The sequence below is a fragment of the Haemaphysalis longicornis genome, unplaced genomic scaffold, assembly GCF_048455015.1.
Source record: "Haemaphysalis longicornis isolate Haplotype H1 unplaced genomic scaffold, Haemaphysalis longicornis Haplotype H1 scaffold_9, whole genome shotgun sequence".
Classification (NCBI taxonomy): domain Eukaryota; kingdom Metazoa; phylum Arthropoda; class Arachnida; order Ixodida; family Ixodidae; genus Haemaphysalis; species Haemaphysalis longicornis.
This window is the reverse complement of record NW_027526460.1, coordinates 141,395,867-141,423,070: the sequence shown is the minus strand read 5'-3', so window position 1 is coordinate 141,423,070 and position 27,204 is coordinate 141,395,867. Positions and strand designations below refer to the sequence as shown.

The window sequence follows — 27,204 nt, the reverse complement described above, 5'->3', positions numbered from 1 at the left end:
ACTAGGAGAAACGTGTGATTTAAAGCGAGTAGTTGGGGAAGTTTTGGTAAGTTGTTTCTCCCGAGAGCGAAAATGGCGGAAAAAAGAAACGATTTTATAAACACGTTGAATAATTACATTTTGTGTATCGCTCGTCGCCTTCAGTCGTCCCAGGTATGCCGTGTACTCCTTGTAGAGCTGAAAGCGAGAAATTGCAGTGCGTGCATCAATGTAAGCTCGAGAGGTCCCGGGAGTTTCACATTGCATGCTTCACTGTACCGCTGCACTTTATACACCCGTAAAAATTATGCAGTTTTCGAGTCGAGACAATTTGAGGGTCTCATGTTCTGACAAAAAAAAATAACGAAGTTAAGTCATTCCCAAAAATATTTGCTAAGACAGAATGCGTTTACCTTAGCCATGCACATCACGTACACGTGTGGACAATACGTGGAAATTGTTTCGCATGGCGCGGTATTAACGTCAGCGATATCTAAGTTGAGTGCCTTTGACAAATGTGCAGTACCGTGCTTAAGCGCTAAGTTCTTCCAAAACACTCCGGTTTTCGGTGGCGCTTTTCCTTATGATCATTACCCAACGATGCTGCGCCAAATACCTGCTGAAGTAGCACACTGCCATGCCGGAAACAGAGCTACAGTAAAAACCATAACATCCTCTACACAACAGTGCCCCGTCATGTCACACCCTTATAATCCAAGCTTACTACTGAAGATAAGAACCCAGAAAAGTTTTGCTAGCGTCCCTCTGACCGCCAAGAAAGTGTCTTTTGCGATCAAGGTGGCGCAAGTGCCTGGTGCCGTTTTTCGGCGCCGAAGTAAACCCCACCGACCACATTTCGGCCACCGACTAAACCAATTCGTTGTGCTGGCGGCTTCCGCAGTGAAAGCGTCTATTATCTGGTTCATTCAAAGGAGGAGGCTCCGAGAGGAAATAGGAAGAGAGTGAGGCGCCAGCCAACAGAAAATGATACAAGATGGCGCTGAATGCATCCAAGTAACCTGCTTGCTCTCTGGAGTCACCTTTAACCAGAAGTGCGCCGAGGAACGTCTGTGTTTTGTATTCCCGTGCAATCGTGTGCGTGTTCACTGCGCGCTCTAGCCCAAAAACCGATCTTTCGCTCGACAAACTTGGTTTCACCGCGTCCAGCCATGACAAATCTATGCAGAAGCTCACCTTAACCTACTCAGCTTGATATTTCAGAAAAGGTGAACGTGGTGTGATGTGATGGAGCTGCGTTCGATGCTACTGGAAGTATACGCACGACGAAACGAGATGGTGTAAATTGGATCAAACGTCCAGTTTGGAATAACGCCAATGTGGCCATCCGTGAGGCCCGCAGATGCATTTCTGAATTATGTGGGGATTGTGCGCAGCGTCAGTACAAACTTATTTATAAACACTTCAGATGTTCTTTATTTAGTGTCAATGAAATGGCAACCTGTAAGCGAGGCCATCCGGTATTCTTTCCTTGCCTTCTTTTAACTCGGAGCAGAAGCAGAGCCAAGGGCATGGGCGGGGAAGGCAACGAGGGGTTCGGTGGAGATGAATAAGTGATGTTCTCATGGGCTACATTGTGGGCAACCCAATTCCCTCTGCTCGAGTGCTCATGGGTCGGCGTGCAGTTGATACTGACTTATACACCATATATCCTGTGGAGTCTACCATTGGGTTTGAGGAAAAAGGCTTTCGGAGTTCTTGCAAGGCATCAAACGAATCCGTAATGACACGCACTTATTTAGGGTGTTGGGTGTCAAGATTATCATATAGGTCAGTAATTGGCAACCTTTTGAGGTGGAGGGCCCAGTTGCATGAAGCCGACACGTCGGAGGGCCGGTCGGCCAATCAGGAGGGGGGGGGGGGGTCAAGGGGGGCTTTGCAGGCAAAGAGACAAAATTAGCGATTTGGCAACAATATTTTACAATAATTGACAATAATCTGGCTATGGGGGAAGATGAGGGACAATGCAATTGGGAGCAATCAATCATCTGTTTTCGTCTCCCGTCTAACCCCATTTGGAGGTCAAAACTGTGGTGTCGGCCTTAAGATAGGAAGTGAAAGGGGGAGGTTTTCACAACGCACTAGGGGCCGCATAGTACTGCACCGCGGGCCGCAGTTTGCCGACCCCTGATATAGATGACCGAGGGCGTTATTTCTAGCGTATAATTCCCCTTCCAGGCTTGCGGCATTTTCATAGTTGAGTGCAAGGCAGCAACCTAAGAGCTGTTTGTTCTGGGAACAGCCTTGGAGTGCGTCCAGTCCTCGGTATAATGCTTGCATCCGTGAAAATTTCCACTCCCTCTTCCTGTTTGGTGTTCCGCACGTACCGAATTCGCAGTTTTCTTGCGCGGCACTTCTTTTGGCGTACTGCTCCGGAAATGGGGCTAATCACACACCCTGTGAACGTCCGAAGTGCTACCGCAGGCGGTAGAGGAATAACGGGGAAAGTCTTCTGCGGGTTCCATGCCATTAAGTTCAATTTCCTGCCTTCTGAAACTGCGTTTCGCGTCAGCCTGACATCACGCACCTTGCATAATAGTGTCTGTCGGACGTGTGGGCACAGCACGCTCGAGGGCGTTCATTCGAGTGTGTTTCGAAAAGCCAGTAATTGCTCTCAGAGCGACTCTGTGTATAGAACAAAGGGTTTCAAGGTTTGTCTTATTCAGGCCTAAAAAAGCGCCATATTTGATTGTGCCAATCGCGGCAGCTGGAGCCATGGAGAGGCATGCAGGTTTATTTGGTCCACTGTACTCGTTGGAGAAACGAACAAGCGCGAGCGTCTGTTTCCACTTTTGTTTTAGTTGTGACAGCTATATCTTGGGACTGGCGCTGCAACAGAGGAGAGGCCAAGGAGACGATCTGATCTTCTCCTTGCCTCAGCGACTCATTCTCTTTTATTCGGGATGGCCTCATCTGTCGGCGCGCACACTTTGGAGTTAGTTACAACCAGTGGATTGGTTTTTTTTGTGGCTAGTTCAAGGCCTATGTCGGGTAAAACATCCTCGAGTCTGTTTACCGCGGCTTGTAGTTCTTTTATCATGTCCTGTTTCGTGTGATAGTCAGAGCCTTCGGTCCAGGTAGCAATATCGTCGGCGTATATGGCGAACGCCGCCAACGTTTCCTTCTCTAGTGCCCTTGCGAGATGAGCCTTAACAATGTTAACAAGTTGCAAGACTGGAAGCTTAGGCGAGTTGACAATACATCATGGGGGTAGGAAGCGCGAAATAACGACAGGGAGAAGAGAAGAAAACCAAGCGCTTCGTGTTGTATTTGTTTGTGTTTTCTTCTCTTGTCCCCGTCGCTAGTTCGCACTTCCCACCACCACTCTGCTAAAAAGTACGGGGACAAGTACAGATATTTGTGGGGTTCCCTCTTGTTGTAGTGTGTCTTTGGTGCCGATCCAGCTGGTGCTTAGCCACAAAGCCGAACTGATCAATTATTGAGGAAGCTACGCATGTAGTTTTATGCACGCTCGCTGAGGAACGCCTGGGCAAAAGTTTGACTTTTTCAAAGGACTTGTGGAAGCATGCAGTGAGGACCTAGTCGGGAAGATCACGGCGGTGCGCTTGTCCGTTGATCACTCTTTCACGCAGCCACAGGCAGTCATGCGTAGCAAGGTTTGTTTGGAATCCTGCTTGGGCTGGATGAAGTCACGTTTTAACAAGTTCGAGGTAATGTTGCATTCAGCTGTTGAGTCGTTCCATGAGTTTACGCAGTGTATGGGTAAGAGATACCAGTCGCAGGTTGTTTGATTTTGGAGGGTCTTTGGCTTGGGGATGAGATTGATGAAAGTATGCTTGAAGGTTTCCGGGATCTCTTCGATCTCTCCCGGGATCTCTTCGATCTCTCCCGGGATCTCTTCGATCTCTCCCGAGATCTCCGGGATCTCCCCGATGAGCGCTCGCTTCTGGCCCTATCTCTTATTGAGTATGCGAATTTATGTTTCGCGGATTATCTCAGAACTCGAATTTCGTCTTACCGCGTCGCACAAGTGGACAAAAGTGCGCCACGCGTACGGCGACGCTCTCCAGGGTGCGGGGCACGCAAACGACGCCAGTTTCCAGAAAGTTATCAACTGTGTGAAATCCCAGCTTGTTACTATTTTGTCCCCCCGTAACCACTGCTTCTGCCCATTTACGTGCAGGTCGTAATGCCTTCAGTGCCGCGTAGGGTGACGCCAGCATCAACAGTAGGATGATGTTTAACACCTGTCCTATAGGTCATCTCATCTGTAAAGCTTTAAGTAAGATGAAGACCAAGGCAACAGAGTGCGAAACGTCGAACCTGCTGTAGAGTATACAGCCCTGCCCTGCCTAGCGTGTTTTGCATGCGTAGGTAAACCGGGATGTGCTTGAGAAAAGTTAAAGCTCTCTAGCCCCTCATTGCGAGTCATGTGGCTGCGAAACAAATTTCAATGAGTGAGGAACGATGAAAAACAACGTGAACTAATTTTCTTAAGAATTATAGAAATGTGCGCAATTGCTAGATTAGGTAGTGGAGGTGTAAGCAAAGCCTCCATTGTTATTTTTTCGTAAGAAAGACTTCCTCTACTGCACGTGTGCAGCGCGTTAAGCGTGTTGTCATTGAAGCGTTGTGCGGAGAACAAGCACAGAGTTATTGAGATGAATTTTTTTGTGCAACTTTTCTGTTTGTGTTGTTTCCGTCTCCATATGGTATGCATTGCTTTACCTGCAGCCCTAAACTTTAATTACAAGCTGGCGCATTTCGACGCTGTCGTCCTTGTCGTCTCTGCTCCTCCTGGGTGTAGATACATTTTAGTAAACATATGGTGCCGATAATATCGCCCGGCCTCATACTTTTCTTGCTTTCGTATTCTGTGATATCAATGCTTCACAGAAAAGGGAAACAAAGTACGGGAGAGATCCTACCGGATGGGCTGATTCCTTCTTTCCGTAGCAGGCGTCCACCTGCGGACAAAAAACAAGGAGATGATGAAAGAGAGTCATGTTGGTTCTCGTGCATGCTTTTAGTCGAGCTACTCTGGACAATTTGTATTTTGTTGAAGGCTTTCAATATACACTGGCGGTGATCACATTCAGATACACTGAATGTGATCACCACCACTGTTAACTGCTACACAGCATTCTGCTTTTTACGCAACCGGATATTTCCTTTTCCGTTCTCTATACGTAATTATGGGAAGGTTGGCGGCTCATGAAATCAGTGCAGTCAAGCACCTAAAGTCTCTCTGCAGGATTCATTTGGGTAAGCATATCTTTCGCAACAGGCCGCCCTGTAGTAACGCCGATGTTAGTACCAGTTATTGCAAGCGATATTTTCGCTCCTTGCGAAGCTTTGCCGCTACCCTTCTAAAATGTGCTTGCCACGCACAGGATTGTCCATACAGATTTGTTTTCGAGTGTATTACATAAATCATTAACTGCAAATATTGCTGTTTGGGTGTACAGTTTCTGGAATATTGTAAAATATGGAATAATATTTATCGCAGAGTAAGCTGTGAAGATTCTCTGGCGCGTTAGCTCAAACACTGAGACGAATAAAGGCAAACAAATGCACAAACAACTCCCTACTGTACGACGTGTTCCCTCAAACACAGAAAAACGTATGCAATAAAAGCGGAAATCGATCCAAATTATTTCATGCAACGCGGGAATGCTCTATCATCTGGCGTTCAGGAAACACCATCACGAATGCGTTCACCCGCCGCGGTGGCTCAGTGGCTAAGGCGTTGCGCTGCTGAGCACGAGGTCGCGGGTTCGATTCCCGGCCGCGGCGGCCGCTTTTCTGGTGGAGGCGAAAAGCAAAAACGCCCGTGTGTACGAGATTTCGGCGCACGTTAAAGATCCCCAGGTGGTCAAAATTAATCCGGAGCCCTCCACTATGGCGCGCCTCATCGCCTGCGTTGCGTCGGCGCGTTAAACCCTACAATCAATCAATCAATCAATCAATCAATCAATGCGTTCGGGTTATGGGAGGCAGGTCTGGCCACCTCCGACTCATGGATTCAGGAGGACTTGATTCATCGAGCCCGGAAAGGAGCAGAAGACTCTGGGGCCCTGGAAGGAAGGCACCGCACTTAGGGCAATCCCGACACCTTTTTTTTTAATAAACGTTTCCGTCTTCCATCATGGTGAACATATTTTTACATAAATTTCCATGTGGCATCCTCTAAAAATTGGAGCACACCTCAGGCCGCATAATTTCATGGCGTGACCCCATTAGTAGCGACATTTGAAGCAAGTGTTTTTTTTTCTGTGCAATGCAATGAAATTGCAACAGTTTGTTGTACAGCCAAATAAATTTGAGGACGCTTAATTAACCTTCGCCTTCAAAAGCGGAGCGCGACAGTGTTATCTGGCCCCGTTCGCATCACATAAAAATTTTGCAACCATGAAAATTTCCGTTCTATCTCACACGCCATCTGGTGTGGCAGCGCCTTGCGATCCCTGGGGTTGCGGCACCAACACTGGATCTTTTTCGTTCACGCCGATTTTCGCACACGGTCAACGCCACCGATGACGCCGACTTTTGCCCGACACGGGGCCCTTAACTATACGTGTGAAACGGTGCACGCGTTAATCATCACCCGATCTTTGTCCCAATACAAAGTTCTGTCAACAGCTATGCCTCCATTTTACGGCTTCTCTCGTCTTATGAAAGTGTCTGCGTAAATGCGCAAAAGTATGTCATGCATGCGTGAACCGTCACTGAGGGTTTTAACGTAACAGAGAGAGCCTTCACGGAGTTTTATTTGAACGGTAATTTCTGCGTTTTTTTTTCTTTTTGGCCTGAACCAAACTGTTTTTTGCCAGCCTGCCATATGCACATAAAAAAAAAAACTGCTTTTCGTGGCAGTTTGCCTCGCACCAACGCTAGCGTGTTGGAATAATTATTTACCGTCGACTCCACTTTGGCCGCGTCCACGGTCGTGTAAACATCGGAGGCACACTGGGGACACTTTGGTGGCGCCTTCCCGTTGGAGGTGCAGTACACGTCAACGGGCCCGCCGGGTGCCGTGGGCTGCGGAAAGAAAAACAGCATTACAGATGACAAGGTGGCTTCTGCGCCCGGAGCCGTCACTTTAAGATATCCGAGGACTTGCATAATTATGCCAAAACTAAATGAGCAAATTGTAAGAGGATGTAGCAGCATCCGCAGTAGCACCATCGTCATCGGTAGGCTGTTGTGTGGGCTGAGAAAGAAGACAACGAAGTAGGCCCCCGAGGCTAGAACGCCAGCACTGCGTATGCCTCTCCTTTCTCCGCGGCCGTGCCATGGCCCGTCGGCCACAGGCGCCGTGCAGAATTTGTGGGCGCGGGCGGCCCGCCTCCTTACGCGACGGCCAGCCCAACGGAGCTCACCCACTTCGAAGGCACAACCGCCAGCGCATATGCCGAAACTCGAGCCTTCTACCAATTTCCCCGAACTCAATGACGATGGCGCTCCTATTGAGACGTCGTCAACTGCGAAATCGTCGTCCCCGTCACTTCCAATTACCGTGACTTATCATGAAGACGTTGAAACCCGTTATATCCGCGCCAAAATGAATTGATTGATTGATTGTAGGGTTTAACGCGCCGACGCAACGCAGGCGATGAGGCGCGCCGTAGTGGAGGGCTCCGGATTAATTTTGACCACCTGGGGATCTTTAACGTGCGCCGAAATCTCGTACACACGGGCGTTTTTGCTTTTCGCCTCCATCAGAAAATCGGCCGCCGCGGCCGGGAATCGAACCCGCGACCTTGTGTTCAGCAGCGCAACGCCTTAGCCACTGAGCCACCGCGGCGGGTCAAACGCCTTAGCTACCGCGCGACGGCCAAAATGAAGACGCTCAATCCACCGCACGGGACTGACACTTCAACGAGCGCCTCCTTGACACAACCTTGCGTCACTGATTGCGCGCTCATTCATCTTGAGCGGCACGATTCTGCCCCTGAAACGATAGAGCCGTTGTCCACTCCTGAGGTGAGCTCCACAGTGCCTCCGACAGTAATCGGAAGCCTTGCTCCACCAAACGAACCAACACAGTTACCTTGCTCAGCTCCAGTTACCTTACCCGATGCACTGCCTTGTGCCTCCGTCGATCCTGACCACAATTCCTCTTCAACTGCTAGAGGCCAGCGTAGAACTCGCGCCATTGGTTTTCGCATCGGCAACCGTGGTCTCCAATGCCCAGCGTATCTGCCAAATGTTGCTCATGCGAATTTCGCCCCAGTCCCTGAGCCTTGTGGCGCGAAGAAAGCATTCGGTTTGGCGGCGAGGCCAATGGCACGGCGTACCAATCGCCGTGCGTGGAATCGACGCCGTGGTCTACCACCGCGACGTCACTCCATCCCCACATCCAGGTCTGCTTCTAAACGCATCCACATTCGACATCGGCACCATCCCAGACCCAGGCTTCTCCTTCCACCTGCAGACTTTCGAGCGCGCACCTGCCTCACCATGCTCTCTCCAACTCATGCGAGAGTCCCTGTTCCCAGACTTCCGCATTACGGCCTGCGGAATTTGTGTAACAGCATCATCCGTCACGCCACCCGACCGCTGCCGCACTCCGAGCCCAGACCTCCGGAACTCGCTGTGTTACCAGTGCTGCAAGGACCCCGACTGGGCATGAACACTGAACCTACCGATCTCGATTGGCAAGGACATCGTTTGTACATATTGGTACAGATTTGTAGCGCTTTCTTCTGTCATATCTTGCCCATAGTTACCGTATATATGCAGTTCTGTCTTAGCTCATGTCCATTCTCAGCACTTTTCATCGCTCACTTCAACCTGTTCGCTAGGGGGGAGGCCATCTTTAGCAGCATCCGCAACAGCACCATCGTCATCGGTAGGCTGTTGGGTGGGCTGAGAAAGAAGAGAACGAAGTAGGCCCCCGAGGCTCGAACGCCAGCACTGCGTCTGCGTCTCTTTTCTCCACGGCCCTGGCCCGTCGACCACAGGCGCCGTGCAGAATTTGTGGGCGCGGGTGGCCCGCCTCGTTTTGCGACGGCTGGCCCTGCCTACAAGGATGTATTCCTCAAGGGGACATCGTCGCAGTTAGCACAGGACCGGGGCAATTAAAGATCTATGAGAGAGGCCTTAGCCCTGCAGTGGGCGTAGGCAGGCTGATAATGACGATGACGATTATGATGAAGATGATGGAGATAATAATAATATTCCTCAAGGATAAAATAACCAGCGAGAATCTGGAATGCAATATAGCGCAGGGTGTCACATGCGATATTCCGTTCCCAGATGGGCACAAACTGTCGAGTAAAACGGATCAAATTTAACTGGCAGAGCTGTTGAAATTGATTGCAGATGTAAAACAAACGACAGTAGCACGTACAACAGGCAGTGATTGTGGAAACTCTAGAAATAAAAGGACGCCTAAAATAAACCAACAGTAAGCTAGCTAACGGCATTGCAAAGACAGGATGTACGCACTCAGAGACAAGCAGGGTAAGATTACGCATAACATGCACGAGATAATAAAAGTAGCAGAACGATTCTGCACCAAGCTATCCGCAAGCGACGTAGGACCAAAGGAAACTACTTAGCGTAGAATATTAGCTTGCGATGTCCCGCACGTAACTAAAGATGGAGTAGAAAAAGGCTCTCAAGGGTATGAAAAGATGAAAAAGTTATGACGGCATAACCGTGGGTATTTTAAAGGAGGGGGGAGGTATGGTACCGGAAAAGTTTGCTGCACTGTTTTCAGAATGCCTAAGGACTCTGAAAGGGTCTACAGCTTGGAAAAACGCTGCATAATTTGCATTCAAAAGTAGGGAGATAACAAAGAACTTAAGAACTAAAAACCATCATCCAGCCCTCAGTTGTATGGAAGCTGTTTACCAAATTAATCGTTAGCCGCATAAGTGACAGACTATATTCTCAACAACCGAGATAGCAGGCTGGGTCTAGGACAGGATCGTCAACAATGCATCACGTTCTTGTCATTAACCAAGTAATAGAAAAATCCGCAGAGTACACTAAACCCCTTTACATGGTATTTGTATACTATGAAAAACCGTTTGATTCAATACACACCCCAGTACTTGCCAGTAGGGCAAGCAGTCGGAAATGCCGAAAAGTAAGCTACCTCTATCACTGAAAATAATATATAACCAATGCGTCCTGCCGGTGATGACGTACGGAACGGAAAGTTGGCGCCTTACTAAACAACTTGAAAGCAAAATTAGTTTGGCTCAACAAGCCGTGGGGCTAATAATGCTACGAGTAACGTTAAATGATAGGAAACGAGCTTCATGGATGAGGGAACCAACTCGAGCAGAGGATATTATAGTTCAAGCAAAGAAAAACAAATGGACGTGATGTGGGCAGGTCAACGCAGCGTTTGCGTGAACTTTGTTAATAAAAGCTTCGGCAAAACGAAATCTAAAGGAGTAGCTGCGGCGGCAAGGCGTTTGTGCCTAGCCTGGCAAGCGTGATCTACCTGTTGCCTGAGAGAGACCAGGGAATAAGGGCCGTCAACCAGTGGAGAAGCTACTTGAGGACCCCCTGCGCTGCGTCAATGGCAGCCTGGTTTCCGGAACCATGCGACAAGTGTACCGGTATCCAACAACACGTACAGGTGTGCACAGCAAGCGGATTAATCATATGTTGAATCTGACGAACGAAAGGATGATCGGAGAAACGCTTTCGGAGCTCACGCACCGGCATTTGGGAGTTAGAAACCGCATGCGGGGTGTTAACGGGACAGACGTCTCGTAGGACAAGTGGTCGACCAGAGCTGCGATGATGGCATGTATCGCAGCGCCCATTATAATAGTAGTGGATATTTGACGAGTGCGAGCGCCATCTAAATTCGGTAAATGCGGACATCGCGACCCATCGCAAACCAGTCCCATGCGGCCAGCAGAGACGCTCGCATCTGTAAAATATCTTGTTCATCAGGGAGTTTAGCCGTCAGAGAGCGCGAAGCAGCGTGATGGCAGCAGGATGAAACATGTGCAGGATAAAGCATGAGCATGCTGCGGCAGTCAGTGATCGGGAAACTATAGGGCATATTGTTAGGGGCTGCACAGAGATACGACCAACACGGGGTGATGAAGAAACGACGCTGGCGGAGGCTTTGGGATTTGGGACGAGGGGGAACCTCAACGTCAAGGTCATATAGGTGACGAAGAGGCGACTGGAGTGAGGGTGAAAGAAAAGTAGGGAAGGGATGAGTACGCAGGAGGAGTATTCATACGGGTGAGAGTTTAGAACAGCGGGGGGAGAAAAAAGGGGGGTGGGAGCGATGAGAGTTTAAAACAGGAGTGAGGGGTAGGTGGGCAGGGAGGAAGCAATTCTATTAGGTTAGCTTGGAGTAGGGCAAGTAAGCGTAATAAAACAGGCAAGTCGGTTGCTGACAACCGACGCCCCGATTCAAAGGGAGAGCCACTAGTCATCATCATGCTCATCAGCGAACTCTGGACCGGTATCTCGGGACGCCTATGCGTTGCAGATTCTCAACCTCTGAGGGGGCGTTCCCATGGAGGTGGCGGATTCTGCGGTAGGGCTGGGGAGGAGCGTAATTTGCGAGTAGAAGGCTCTAAGGGCCGCCCCTTGCCAGGTCAAGGAACGGCGATCTTCGTGGAGCTGTTGAGTTTCCTCCCCGGAAAGAGAAAGGCTGCAGTAATGCCCATTTCGGACGGCAACTACTAGCGTGTACCCTCCCGACACAAACCATTCCAACAAAGCTCCGGGGTTGCCATTACCCAGCAACTTTTGTGCAAAAATATACAAAATACAAATACAAATATACAAATGTAGAAAATACAATATACGAGGGGCATAACCATTAACACTACAGGAGCATATCTTGAGTAATCGACGTCACGGCACCGTGATTTGTGCACTTTTTCCTATCAGAAAAATGTTATTCGGCATAGGACACTAAAAGCGAAACAAAAAAATCCTCAGGGCCCTTAAGTATGCTTAAGTGCCTTGAGGGAGGAATCCTGACGGTACTTATCAACGATATATTTGCTGCGACATTGTATTTGCATCTTTTTATTCGCTTTAGTTTTGTGGCCTTTGGGGCGAATTACTCAACCGGCGTCTTTTCTGCTACACCATGTTTGTGTCTTTTCTCCGTGTTTATTTGTTCCTCTTACGGCGCGAATTACGCCAGCCAGAAGACTGGCACACGCCACAGCCACCATAGAATCAGTGTTCTGCGCGGCGAATGTGCTTGTGCTCTACTCGCATGCCACCACGTTCAGGTGTTATGCGGCACGCACAATTCTAGAACCTTTTATGTTTCCAATTCACAGTTTTGGGAATTTTGGGAAGCGGGCGCACGAACCCCTCCCAATTCTGAGCCAATCATCCTTGCGGGCAAATGCTTCCAAGTAAGAAACGACAGCAACGACGACAACTTTTGTTGTACCGCTGTCAACGTGCTAGGATATCACGACACCGACTGTGTGTTGCAACAGGCATTGCGAGATGTAATAGCGAGGCTGTTCTTGGTCGAGGCTCTGGTGGGATGAAATGTGATAACGCGGTCGCAGCAATGTGCACAGGGCATGGCCTAGCGAGGTGGAGAGCAAGCGCCAAGCGGACAGGCAGCAAGCTGAAAGAATAATTGAACGAAACGCTGATATAGGCAAAGCTTTTCTATTAAATCTGGTGGCAGTGCTAATTCTTGTCAACAGTGTTGAGCAAAAAGGAAATATTGAGCATGTTTAAGACAAGACATTATTACATAAGTTATACTTGCATTGTTATTTTACTAAAATACATCGGTTCTTGATTTTTGCGAGGGCGAACAAAAAATACACCGTAAAAAACAAAGAGCACTCGCGGCGCCCCCTTGTGGCGTTGTTCGAAGTTCAAAAGTAACAGAAGGTTCCAGCAGATGGCGGGAGCAGTTGAACACGGCAAAAATGAATTGGCGTGACCAGGAATCGATCTGCTGGCTTTGAGAAGCTCTATGAAGCTTACCCTTACGATTAGGGAATGCCAGGCAGCTTTGCTGTAAACATCAACATTCGAGACGTCGTCAGTGAAGCTGGGCTGATTTTTTTTTTCATGCGGTCTTTAGCACGGCAGTTGCGTAGCAGGGCTGACGCGCTCGGCACTCAAGGGCACGCAGCGAAGGAAATGTCGATATTTGGCTCACATCACGGGCATTCGCTTTCGTCGCAATAGTGAAACAAATGACTTTGGACAGCGCCATGCAGTAGAAAGCGCGGCGGCTGCTCAGTACAGCGAACCGCGTTTATTCTATTTCGTTACGTGCCGCGTCGAACAAGGAGTTGAAGGTTAATTTATGGAAGTAGTCAGTGATCTTGATGAAGCAGTAATACGGAAGCTGTCATTACCCGCTGCGTGTCAGGAACAATGGCCAAGCAACGTTGACAAATTTTATCTTGGATAGCTCAGCTAGCAGCTGTGGAGTTCGTCCGTCTTAAGCGAGGTAGTACTGCGCCTCAGAGGATAGCTAGATTCTGAGCGAAGTTGCTTACACTCTGAAGCGAAATCGCTAAGCCTTTGACTTCAACGTGCCGGTTTTATTCATTTTGTGCTGAGCATTGCATAATTTAAAAATATATAAATTTATAATATAAAAAAATATAAATATATAAAAATATATAAATATATAAAAAAAAATAAATGTGTCTTGGACTGTGGTTGATCGGCTATACTCCGCACACCAAATGCATCCCGCTTGTGCAATCGTACGACCGAACGGCGAATGCAGTACGTCTCTTTGATTTTGTGGTGTTATTGTGCCTAATTAAACATGCTGAAAAAAAGGAGCAGGTTAGGCTATGACATGGTAATGACAGTACCGTATTTAAGAGAAGCAGTGACGTCGCCCGGACACCAAAATACGGGATACGAAATGGTAAAACGGAAGCACTCACCCCGTCTACAATCGTGTCTTCTTCGTGTTCAGCACAGGACAGGTACTGAAAAAATATAGCATGCTTGGTAAAAATCACGTTTTGTAAACGTACTGTTCTCTGGAACCAACGTCCTGGTGGTGTTTAAAATAGGAGCTGCAAGCTTTAGCAAAAGGTTGAAGATATATCGTACACAAAACATTTTAAACAATGATTCTGACAACACTATCAAATCTAAAGCCATTAAAACCAGACTCAAAGTAAAGAACCTGCACCGCATATGTCGGCGGAAACTTCCGCAGCGGCGGGATTCAAAAACCTTTGTATGCATGACGCGGACATTTCAATAATTTTTGTTAAAATACTCTCACCCTCTCGGCGCCTATCCGCTTTAACAGCGGAGTTCGTCCGTGCGTCACGCAGGCCGTGCGTCACGCACTGGCACAGAGGAAAAGTACATATAGGGGGCCAAACGGCCGATGGCGGCAAGTGCGGGCGGGCGACCAGATAATGTCACAATAACAACCAAGGCAGACTACAAAGATTCGTAGCTGCGACGGGAAAGGAAAGGGCAGCGGCATTTGGTACACGGAATGACAGCGGCGACAATATATCCCGGGGCTGCGTAGCAGAATGATTGTGGCGGCAGATCAGTTATTCTTCTCGCAACAGATGCCGCTAGCGTAACCTGGGCCAAGCGCTTGTGACGTTATCTGGCCGCCTAGGAAGCGCCGCTTTGCCTGCTGTATTGTTATTGCTCCGTGTGCAGGGATAAAATCAGGTTCCCAGACCCGCCGGAGGTCTCGCAGGAACCTGTTACCTGACGAACCGATACGGTAGCAGTGGTCTCGTAGAGAAATCGGTTCTATGATAATTCTAAGGGCAGTGTTTTGCTTTTTGAGGCTAGAGCAGATTGCTTGCGAACTAAGAGCTTTGTGGGGAAGTATACACACAATCACGGGGTATGCGTGGTCTGCGGAAAAAAAACGGAAACTATGCGGCACAAAGTGTTAGAATGCGAGGATATCCATCCAAATCTACACGAGGGAAATATTCGGCTTCCATAAGCCCTAGGATTTAAAGGCAGCGCACAGGGAGGTAACTTCAAGGTTGTTGAGGCGACGAAGAAAAGGTTAGAATGCTGGTGGACGAAAAGCAGTGAAGGTAATATTACCCAGCACACCTACCTGTAACAGCAAAAAAATATGTATAAATAAGTAAGCAGCCGCAAAAATAAGTTTTTTTGCCTGCCCCTAGAGCAGCGCTATTAATAAAGGACGAGTGCAAAACATAGGTGTATTTTTTAAAAATTATTTTGGTAAGATGAGACGTCCTCTACAAAGGGGATACCACTATCAATCATCATCAATTATCATCATTATCGGTGGGTTTTTCTCCCTTCCTCTAGCGAAGGGAAAGGAGATGGAGTCTGCCGCCGCTTATGTTTAACTGCCTTTGCGCGAACCGTGGAATTTGAGCGACGATGGCGTGGCCGTTATCGGGCGTGCTACCATTGACTTTCTAGACGGTACAAGAGAACCACAGCTGCGCTGTTTCAGGAAATTGAACACTTGGTGAAACTGGGATTATTTTTTCGTTTGCAGCGCGTGTCCCTCGTTAAACCTATTGCAGTCAGAAGCTGCATAGCCTTCCTCTGCGCAGACATTTAGGGAACTCATCCGTAAAGGGAAATCAATGTTAAGATTCGGACCTTTAGTTTGCTCGACTAACGCCAATCATTCTTTTGGTAAACTTTCTCGTCACTCTGATCAAGTTCTTTGTCATAATCCAAGCGCCACAGATCCAAAGAGAGATTTACAAGAAGCGGCTTTATCTCCAGGGTCTCGGCGCTGAAACACATCTCCTGTGTGTCTATTTTCCTCACACACGGAGACGAACACGTAAGTGCGCTAACAGATATTCTCGTGGGCTTTCTGTTACGTTTAAGCAATGGCTCCATTTCGCCCGGGTAACAATGGCGGCATGTATTAACTAATGACTTATGGCTGGTAAGTAACGAGTAATGACTGACTGACTGATTGACTGTTCCAGACGCATTAAATGGTGCGAATGCACACATGCATCTGCTTGACGTTCTCGTCATACCCTGTTAGTAGCTCAAGGCACGCTCACATGCGGCATCACTTGCAGGAGCACCAATGCTCATGCTTACAGGGATATACAGGTACCTCGCGTCCAGCAGTGTGAAAAGGTTACCCTCCAGGGGAATGCGGCCGCCCTGTCCTCTAAAGCGGCGCTAGTCTGACCGGAGAGCGACAGCGCCACAGCTCGCTTATATTTCTGTGCTGCCACTGCATTGAACAGAACCGCGACAAACTTGCCAACGTACAAGTTCGTGGCAAATGCGCGAACGAGTGAAAGTATTGTTGCCATTTTGCCGTGGAAAAGCGCAAATAGACGGATGACCCAGGAAGAAATTTACAGGATGAGAGCTGACTTTGGACCATTGTATTTTATTCAAGGGAACGCAATCGACATCTACACTCGGGCGAGCAGAAACAGAAATATTGCAGAGATTGAAAGAATTCTCTATTAAGGCATAGTTTTCATATGCGGCTTGTCTAGAGTGTCAGTCCTTTACAGCCAAATATCGCTATGAGTATCGAAAGACCTCAGATTATTTTATTGTCTTTCTTTAAATTTTGTTCTTTTGCATTGTCAATGATGTAAATATATACCATTATACTTTACTTCGCTAATTTGGTTTTTTTTTCGAGGAAGCAAGGCGTACTGCAGAATTTGTCAATTTTAGCTATTTTATACGTATTACCAGTGTTCGTTTGCGGACTTTTTTTTTATTCTTCGCTTTTGGGGTAGATGTGCAAGACTGATATTCGTGAATTTGTCAGTTCTTTTTTGGTGGAATTTTTATTTTTTCAATTTTTCAATGTTTTTGGTTTTTCTAAATCTTGCTGGACCAAATATTTCCATTTAAGCTATTTGTAACGATGAAAGGTGGAACCTCCACGAAATCTGCGTTATTGTGGAAATGCAGGGCGTTACACGGTCCTGGCTGGGGGGCACTCGGCGAAGAATGCTACACATAAAAAAAATTCACGCATCTCCACGAAGTGAATCATGATGAGTGGGCGAAGCAATGGGATCGTTCTCACTGTAAATCACCCGTGAGAGTGCTTACTGCTGCTAAAACAATTTCCAATCCAATCCAACCCAATCCGATCCAATCCAATCCACTCCATTTCAATCCAATCCAATTCAAATTCAATTCAATCCAACTTTATCCAATTCAATGCACCTCGCGCAAGCGCCGCACTCTCTCTCTCTCTCTCTCTCTCTCTACCTCTCTATCTCTCTCCCTCTCTCTCTCTCCCTATCTCTCTCTCTCTAACCTTTTGTGAACCTTTTATTTTGTTCTTGTTAACCTTTTGTGAACCTTTTGTTCACACATGTTTCGATTTACACGGTGCTGTGCCGGGAGCACGGACGCCGGACGTCGGACGGACAAGCGTCGACTTTAAGGTGCTTCGACCCTAAAACAAGCAAAAAGGCGGACAAAAATAAAGAAGGCATAAAAACCGTACACAGGGCTAGTACGCGTCAATACTTTTTCTGCTCTTCAAGCAACGTCAGAGCATGCTGACCGACACACGTGCCACGCTCTTGTTAATATTGTGACGGGGCGCACATAGAGGAAGCCCCGTGGAGCCTTGACCCGGCATCGACGACGACACGGCATCGGCGTGCACGGGCTCCGTTCTGGCCGCTTGTAAATAGATTGTCCTCATCTTCTAGATACATCGCCTCATATGCAGCCATAGTTCCTGTCACCTGGTCAACCGCCACTTGGCAATATCATAGGACAGAGCAATTTAGTGCGCCAGCTGATTTTTGTGAGTAAATAAAATATCGCAATCACGAAATCCATATTGCGAGTTGAGCACTCTGTTCGACATTTCCAAGAGGTGCCTACGAAAAGCTGCCAATATCTGTTCGTCCCAAACGAAATCCAATCTATAACCCACAGTGCAACGGTTTACCCACTAGAGTCCTGCAGGACTCTCTGCTGATCTAGCCAAGTAGAAGCAACCATAGTGCTCCGAAATAAGTGTCTCCTCAGGTTAATAAAGACTCCTGCGGTGTGTTATCTGTAGTCAAGTCGAGTCTGTTTTATTTGCATCCCAGTCAGGCGGGCACGTTCGTGCGCAAAGTGAACAATTTTCTCTTGGAGAAACCCGAGCCCCCTTGGGTACAAGGCATGCATAAAGGGCACACCTCAGGCCCTTGGCAGAACATACTTATGTGACAGGCACTTCATCCACTCAATTGGTGTGACAGATCGGGATTGAGCGCACTTAAGCCGAAATATGTTTTATCAAGTAACACCTATACATTCATTAAACACTACTCAGACACCGCTTTCCTAGCTGTGGGGAAGCGGTTTTTAACGCATCGGTGACATTGCAGACGTTTCGGCGTATCTAGCTGGGCTCTGTCCACTCGCGAGAAAACCGCTGCTCTGAGCAGGGCCTTGTTCTCGGAGTCTTATTGTAACAGGTCCGTGAGAACAAGTAGCGGGAACACAAATTCTCGTTAAGTACGTCGAACAGTAAAAGACGTGGTTTTCCCCATTCGTTAAATGACGGGGTAGAGATGACGAAACAAGGAGTACGACACGCTGGAGATGACTTACGATGTTCAAAGCAGTGGCGTTGAGATGGAGGGCGTAGAGAAAGTTGAGGTCGTTCTGCAAGTTAGCGGGCAGCTGCTTTTGCGCCGCTAACGCACACGATCGAATCATCATCTGTCGCGCGTGAACCCACTGGAACGGCAGAAAAAAAATATGAAGGTATCTTTTCAGCATCGTGTGCTAAAGTAGTTGAACCCAAAAAAATGCATCCAGTTTGCCTTCATTTTGTGGAGAAAGCAGCGGTAACGAGTACACGGGCTCTGCGCAGCGCACATTTACACGGACTACACCTTGCCACGAAAGACGTAGGAGCAGCTAGGGGCGCCCTTCTGGGCATATGTTTTTGCGCCGCTAGCACACAAGAATGCATCATCATCACCGTTACATTTAAACGCTGATGTCCTCCCCCCTCCTCTCCCCCTAAAAGGAAGAAGGAAAAGAGTAACCCGAGTGGAGGCCCCTTGCAATTTAAAAGTACAGCAGCTTCTTTGAGAACAAGGCGATTTATAAAGAAGCACACCAAAGGGAGTTGGTATGTTGGATCTGTAGAAGGAAAATGGAACTGTTGGACACATTCTGTTGAAATGTAATAGCGTCCACGCAAATTCGTATGTGTGAGCAATCCTTTATTCTGGAAGTCCTGAAGTTTGAAGGTGGAAAGTTTGCAATTTGAATGAAGCCAGTAAAGAAACAGTACTTAAAAGCTGCGGAGGCTGCTAAAGCGGAATTTGGTGAATGCTGCTGGAAGAACCCAGAACATCTGCGACGAACAAAATTCAATTTCTTTCAATAAACGGCTATAGACGCACTAGAATTAGACGGTGAGTGTTTTGTAAATGAATCAGTTATGGTGTGATGGCCCATGGCATCTACACACAGGTACGTAGCAGATGTCAAAACAATTAACTCAATCAAATAATTCCTGAACATGAAATTAGAACCTGAAGAATACGTTATATCATTCACACAAACAAATCTTGCTTCGGCCATAGCACACAAACAATCTTAAATCATGCAGATGGCCGACTTCGTATGTAAGCTGCACCATTGAAACCAGCACGTAGACTGCGTGTGGACCCGGGCTACGCCGCGGGCTTCCTGTGTAAATTCTCGTGCTGGCAACTCAGTGTGTTCCGGTGGTAATTCAGGGAAACATTCAAGCAACATTAATATCAAATGGCGCTAATTACTTGTACACACGAAAGACACAAGATGCTAAACTTGAAGCCTGCCACAAAGCACCGCTGTCTATATATATCGTAACGAGGACTCTTATATATGTGTATACAAGAGCCCTACAGGCAGGAGGCCTCTGAACTTCGTTTTCAGTGCGAGCTTATTGTTAGCTCAGTAGGTAAAAAGTCAGGCGTCATCGTTGACGTCGTAACTGATCGATGGAACAGGAAATGACCGACGGGAGACTGAGAATAAAAGCGAATTGAATTGCAAACAAAATTGTATAAATTTGTGTCGGGGTGGGTACTGAACCTAAGGTTTACGGAACGCGCGATGACAACTTATCCCCAAATACCCCAATGGCTTGATGTCCCCAGACGGCTGAAGAAGGATCTATTGAATGCGTTGTGGCCTTCGACTTATAAACGTGCGTCAGAGGTATGTACTGAGGTCTGTACGAATAATTTGAGCATGCTGGTTTCAGCTTATATAGCCGCTTGCATCCTGACCTGTATAAACAGCAAGGTAGGTAACTCTCGGAACGAGCCAACCTGCTGCATGCCATACGTGTTTGTCTTGAAAAACCTCCGCACACATCTAATGCATTACTTGAGAATAATATTGCTGCGATGAATATTAATACAATCCTACTAACGAATTCTAAACCGCGTTGATGCTGATTTGACTCCCACCAGTTTGTTTCAATGAATCCAATACCCCCAACCCGCAGCCACCTATATCAGTGACAATATAGACCAATTAGAGGCCATGTTGCTCAGCAGCCACCCAGGGACTTACCGCAGCCTCGCCCAACTGGCCGAGGATGTCGCTAGGGCGTACGGGGTCCTGGCCGCCATCTAACGAGCATAGACCACCGAAGACTACTTTTCTTTATTCGCGGGCGAAAGAGGCTGAGAAAGTACGCCGTGGCGGAAGAGGGAAGAACAGCTCGAAATGCCGCTCGTCGTAACCGCCGTCGGAAGGAAGCTGCTACAGATGAAGCTGCGGCAGCGGCCGGACGAGAGCAACATGAAAGATCAGCAGAAAGTTCAACAGCAGATCAATAGAAGGCCTAACTGGGTTTTCGTCTTGACATCCTTAGAGAGTTCTAAGCATCTGCAGCAATGATCTTCTGTAACTGTATTCCATATACCTTTGCTTTTAGCTATCATTTTTTTTTTGCCGTCAACCTCACGCCCGGAATAAAACCAAAGTTGTGCTCACCTTTCCTTTGAGAGAATTCTTGTACGTGCAGGCATCAATCTGCGAATAAACACCAAAGTGACCACACTTTACTAAGGGCGGAACAGTCTTGAAGGCCTAAGCCGAGTTATGAGCAAAATATTCGTGAACGTGAAGTTACGTGGAAAGAAATTATCAGTGTATCCTCATTACCTGGGACCGAAACTTTAGGCACGAAAAATCAAGGTTTCAGGTGCCCATAACAGGCACTTAAATGTCAGCGTATATAACAGGTACGACGTTTGCGGCGCCTATAACAGGCACTGTAAACGGCGTGCGACAAACACCCAGTTGTGGGCTTCTGAAGCAAGAACAGTCCTTGCAGTCTGTCCACTCTAGAAACCAAAAAAGGCATTTAGAACACACAAAAAAAGGCATTTTTATGCGCTAAAATGCTCATATAAGACCATATAGTAGAAATAAGCGCTAAAAAGCCGAAATGGTTCAAATAGGAACAATAAAGTGTTGCTTTAAAAGCTCCTCTTCTCGTAGTTCATGCTTACACCTGTATGTTAAATAGGCTTGATACTGACTCAAGAGAAAAATACGCGGTTTGCCTTTGGTAGTGGTTTCTACTTATTACTGTTGGAGAGTAGAAGCAAGCTAATACAACATCTTTACACTATTCGTAGTGCGGAATAATGCCACCAGAAAAAATTCTGTGTGCCCGTTTAGAAGCATGCATGCATTTTTCACGTACACTTATACGCCGCGGAGAACCTTCTGAATTTTCTGCGGACTGTCGGCGTAAAGTTAGAGACAGTAAAGAATTCAGGAAAGTTTGAACTCCCGCGCAAGACTTGAATGGCGAAGCTGTTGTAAGTGAGCATTGCCGGACACATAGTTAAGTTTCAGTATCATTGTTTATTGGCACAGTTTCAGTCCTGGTAATCGTCGTCATATGGACCGAAGAGGTCTCCGTCTTCTTCTCGACGAGTGGCGGATGCAACGTCATCCTCTGCATTGTAGGCTTACACCAGTTCTCCGTCAGCGACTCGAGGCAGCGGTGGTGGGATCTGCAAGTCGTCTGAGCGACACACTCGTGGCCATGTCTCCAATTATCCATAATGATTTCTAGAGAATGCGGCGGCCTCGGTGACCTCTCCCAAGCAGGGTGTCTTCTCACTTTTAGCATTAGCACTGAAGTCTTTTTACATGCGAAGTAGAGTGTAACCACAGCGCTGGAGCTCTTTTTTGTCTTTTTGCTAAAGCCACTGCGCGAGCCGGGGACTCGACGGTCGACGCGAGGCACGCGCTCACGAGCGATCGGCATTTTCTTAATATGATTTCATGCTAATAAAGAACCCATCTTCGCTGTTAATAAAGAACCCATCGTCTTCATCCGCAAACAGCATGCTCGAACACAGCCGTGGCCCACGCTCTCCGAAATGTCTATGTTTCAATTGCTGTACACTAAGTTCCTGCTATTCTCAATCAGAATGAAAATATTTGTATTACGTCTTGCCACCAGAATACATTGTTATTTACTTCTATTTTTTTAAAGAAACAAATGCAATACAGACAAAGCCTACATGACAACATTGATAGCGTTGAACCGCGCCAATAATCGTTCCAAGCAAGACCTGAGTACCATTGGCTTAGGAATTAAATAATTTAAGCAATTTTTGACATCGATGATAGAAACAGTGGCACATTTCATGGGACTATAAGTATAAAGCCAGGTACCATGCACAGCAATATAATAAGTGTTAAATGGACTTCGAATTCCTTCCAAAAAACTATTTCGCTCTTTTGTTCGCGCCTGGAACCACTGCAAAAGCTACAGTTATCGTCAACACAGAGCGGCACTGCGTGGTTTGCTCGTCGCAGCAGATACGCCTTCCCTTTCTGCTTTGCTTGTGTGGCTTTCTTTTTAAGTGGCTTTCGAAAAGCATTCATTGCTGCAACTGAAGGAAAGCCGGCCAGCAGCCGCTACACCACCGTAATGACGTCATCTGAGCGGTCGAATAGCGCTAAGACCGGGAAAGAAAGAAAAATGTTTTGATGAAATTTCTGGGTTATCTTATGGGCATAGAGCAGCCATTTTTGTCTGAGGTACATTGCTACCCCCTAATATAAGTACTGGTTGTGTTAATTGACTACGCTCTGCGAGCACTCGAGATTTCGAAAAAAAGTTGAAAAAAAGTGCCGCAGCGTCCCTTTAAGTACCATGGTACCACTATGAACAAAATAATAATACCAAGTACTATCTTCTTTAACACTCCATTATATTTTGAGAATGAGCCAAGCACGAGAAAAATGTAGACGAGAAAGAAAAACAATAAAGGTTGCTATTAGTTATTACTAAAGGTATTTAGAAAGGTGGTTAGTTATTAGAAAAAGCATTTCCGCTCATATCATTTGATTTATTTTTTCAAATATTCCCATACTTCCTTCAAGACTTCCGTCTGGAAAATGCTTTGTATCATCATGTTAGCTTAAACCTTGTTACATGATAGCAAGAGCTGTCGGAATTATTCCCAAAAGCAGGAATTGCGGCGCCGAATTACAATTTCGCTAAGAAATAACCATATTTATTGTGTTCTACATAAGTTAGGCTATTCTACTTAATTATTTATGTACTTAACAGTTTCTTAGTCTCTTTCCTTGTTTTTGAAGTGGAAAACATAAGCATCAAACAGACTTTTGACGTATATACGGCGGTTGTTTAACGCTTCCTTTGAGTAAAATCCGTGAGCACAGACATGTCCGGCCGATTCGGAGCTTGTGGTAGCAACATTGACTCGCCCAATGAAGCGCGATGCCTACCTTTTTCTTGGTCTCCAGGTCTCCTTTCTTAAATAGGCTCATCACGTACGGCACGTATTGGTTCGACGTAACGCCCGGCGCCATTGTTTTCAGACAGGAAGTGCGGGCTGCATCGTTCATCTCCTTTGACTACAAAAGAAGAGAGAAGGCCTCTTTGAAGAGTGACAGAAGTGAAAACGCTTATCACCGAACCCAAAAACATAATGTTCCGAAATCGTTCTTATCGCTACTTTGTAGTACGTATAGACGGAATTCCTACTATATTTATTTAGGGCGATACTCCAAATTCTTAATAAATGTTAGCAAAATGCTGTGAATGTGGCAGCTTTTATGTTCGAAGTGAACCAAAATGTGATCAAAATGACCCTTCTTTGACACGGAACACAAAAATGCAAGCCGCCGTTAATGGGACGCGATTTATTTTATTTTATTTATGTCAATATACTGAAGACCTTGGCGGTTCAGGCAGGAGTGGTACAAACAATGCACTGAGATCTACTGAAATAAATATAGACAAAAGAAACAAAATAACCGAACAAACGCGAGATTATTTCGTTGAGAAGAAAAATATACAGGACAGTTAGACAATTTAACCGCTGGAGCTCTACAGAAACAAATTCTACACACACGAGTAAACTCCACAACTAAATACCACAGTCGATACCAAAGTAAACACCACATTCGAAAAAATTCAAATTTTGAATCTGATCGATAAATGATTGCACATTTTTGTAGTTAACAGCGATTTCCGGTAATTGGTTACAGTAAAAAATGGAGGATGGAAAAACAGAGTGTTTGTGGGTATTGTTGTGGCTAATGGGTTGTCCAATCACTTTGTTGTGGTTTATTCGCGAAAAGTGTTTGAAGGGCTCAAGGATATAATGTCCTCGTGAAATTTGAAAGTGGCCTTGGTACAAAATATATATAAATTTTAGTTTGGATGTTATTCTGCGCATTTTATTCCCTGACAAATTTGAATTAATCTAGAAAATATTTGCTCCACATCAAGGCTGGCAAAAAATAGAGGGCGTAATTCATCATCATTTTAGTGAAGCGCGTACTATAACCATCGTCAGCCTTTCATAGGCGTCACCACCTGCCGCGCATCTATTTCGCACTGATTACCAGGTTTCTTACTGTTGCACACTGATTACCGGGTGCTTCTGACTGGCGCCCTTCAACCCACGGGCCTATGTTACCACCTGATGTTATGATTACCACTTGGCACGTGACCCTGACTTTCAGGTTCTTTCTAGACAATGCAAAGAAAAAACTCCAGCGAAACCAAGAACACAAGCAACAGTGGCGCATATAGGCACCCAGAAAAAAAATCCTTCTGTGTGCGGTTCGAAGGTACCAAACTAATACACCCCTACTGTCCCGCGGTCCAATTTAAGAAACCCCTAGAATGTCGCCTTGAAATTTACGGCGCCCACTTCCTATGATTTAAAAGTTTTCCAACAGTGGTGTGGAGTCACAATTACGACAATGTCTTGGCGGATGGACACCGTCTGAAGATGTAAGAAAAGCGTAGTATTCCCCAGTCAAGTCGTTTCTATATCGCGCTGTTTGGATGGAGTATACCTTGCAGCATGTCATCGGGATCTCACATAACACACCAAGGGTGCACGGGACATGTTCGGTGATTTTACGGGCCGCGCACGTGGCTCTGTGTTTATTGCTTAGAGGAACGCTAGAAAACAAGCCCGAGAGGCAGCGGTGGATTGAAAACACAATCGAGGGAATGTGTGTTCACTATTTCCTTTTGTCGGTACGGCATTAGTTTTGGCTTTGTCTCGCAAAACCTGTTGTCTCGATGATGCTTTAGAATAGCTGGAGCGTAGCTACTTAAAGTTACTCTACACCTCGCACGCGTGGCTTTCAGCCCGGAATGGCGACCGCAAATCGACAGACGGAGGGCGATCCTCGCCAGTGAGTTTGTGATTAAAGCGCAAAACAGCAGAACCCTCACTGAACAATCCTAAAATAGACGTTGTATGAGAGTAAGGGTAAAACATTTAAACAGACCAGGAAGTCAGTTACGTATCTGAAAATTTCTTTACCTAGTCGCCATTAAAGTATTGGTTAAACAGCCGATCAAACTTCGCTAAAAGGGGGAGCTAAGATGGGCCCACATAGAAACCTGTTCACTGAGGCGCCACTGAACATCACACTCCGATAACAGCGAAATCATAGGACATGGCCCCACCAAGCTTGAGCATGACATATTAGTCTTTTTTCATAATACAACCGCGGGCGGTGTAATTGAGGGGGTCTTTACGCCCCTCAGGCGAAGAAGTATCTGCCTGGCCGCGTAATGAACGCACTTATTATGGCTTCTGTTTGTTATTTCTTTTTTTCTGCATTGTTAACCACCACTGTCTTCGCGCAGCTTGCGTTTGGAGGGAGGGTCGTGGTTCTAGTAAACTCAGTTGCTAGTCCAAGATCGTTCTTTGTACCCTGTTTTCGTGTCTTATGTTTCTTGATTGCCTTATAGGTCGAAACCGTGGGTCTAGAAGATCCCCCCAAAAATACAATTGCAAAAATTTTAAGTGTAAAGTACTATAGAGTAAGCAATACTTTTGGCACTCACCGGTCCTTCGTCTAACGTGAAACGCATGGCTGCTTCGAGCTGCAACAAAAAGAAGACGTAACCATGACAGCGAAGGAATGATGATATGGCGCTTTTTAACGAACACGACTTTTTTGTTTGTTTGCATAGGCTCTTGCGAATACTTTTGTACCTAAAGTGAATTCAGAGAAAGGCCGCATCCGAAGTTCCCTTTAAGTTTAGTTTCTATACCTACTTTACGAGTCAAAAAACGGTAGGCCGAAGCATTCATATGGTGGCGCATTACCCAGCGAAGGTACTTAGGCTTCAATGGGTTGCACACATTCACGAAACAAAGCATGACTGACCCGGACGCTGTCCAAAACAGTGCGCGAAGCTGCTGCGCCTTGCCGACTTGGGTTTCCCACCTGATTGGCAGCAGAAGTGGCTGTGTGGCGTTCGACACAACACTATCCCCTCTACCTTCGTTCTCGCTGCTGCTCAGGCGTGTCTTTTCTTCCGTTCGCGGCTCAAATGCACCGCCCACGCCTCACTATCCCCACCCACTACCGCGCCCTGGCTCCTGACGTCTTTCCTCCCTCCCTCTCCGGATGTCTGTATACAGACATTTCCGGGCTCCGGTACCTGCTGAAAATACATGAGGGGGGGTGCATACAAGGTTTGTATATTACATCGTGGTACTTTTGCGCTGCTTGTTTCTCCCCCTTTTCATAATCCTATCGTCGGTTTAAATTACATTGCTACAGTTCGAGCTTTTTCGAGGCACTGAGTAGTCCCTCTTGGAGCATTTTTCGTAACAACACCCTTGAAGCTGCTGACCACAAAAAACGCGAGTTTGGTCATACCGTACGCGTCGTTGCCTTGACTCACGTCTTTGAGCCTGTCTGCACAGCATACGATCGAGGTCTGAGCCACGTTTCGCTCGTAGAGAAGATTCACTTGTTCTGCGCGAC

The 27,204-nt window shown here is 46.8% G+C and overlaps 1 protein-coding gene across 1 annotated transcript in view; it reads right to left on the bottom strand.

The window, feature by feature from the left end:
- The window catches only part of LOC144153974 (uncharacterized), a 54,246-nt gene that overhangs the window by 8,658 nt on the left and 18,384 nt on the right, over positions 1 to 27,204 (bottom strand). The window contains exons 6-13 of the mRNA XM_077685776.1: positions 26,273 to 26,311; positions 23,680 to 23,808; positions 20,893 to 20,931; positions 18,496 to 18,624; positions 13,845 to 13,889; positions 6,877 to 6,999; positions 4,887 to 4,925; positions 118 to 177 (exon numbers count right to left, since the gene is read on the bottom strand). Of these exons, the coding sequence (XP_077541902.1) occupies positions 118 to 177; positions 4,887 to 4,925; positions 6,877 to 6,999; positions 13,845 to 13,889; positions 18,496 to 18,624; positions 20,893 to 20,931; positions 23,680 to 23,808; positions 26,273 to 26,311 (603 nt within the window). The remainder of the gene's footprint in view (positions 1 to 117; positions 178 to 4,886; positions 4,926 to 6,876; positions 7,000 to 13,844; positions 13,890 to 18,495; positions 18,625 to 20,892; positions 20,932 to 23,679; positions 23,809 to 26,272; positions 26,312 to 27,204) is intronic.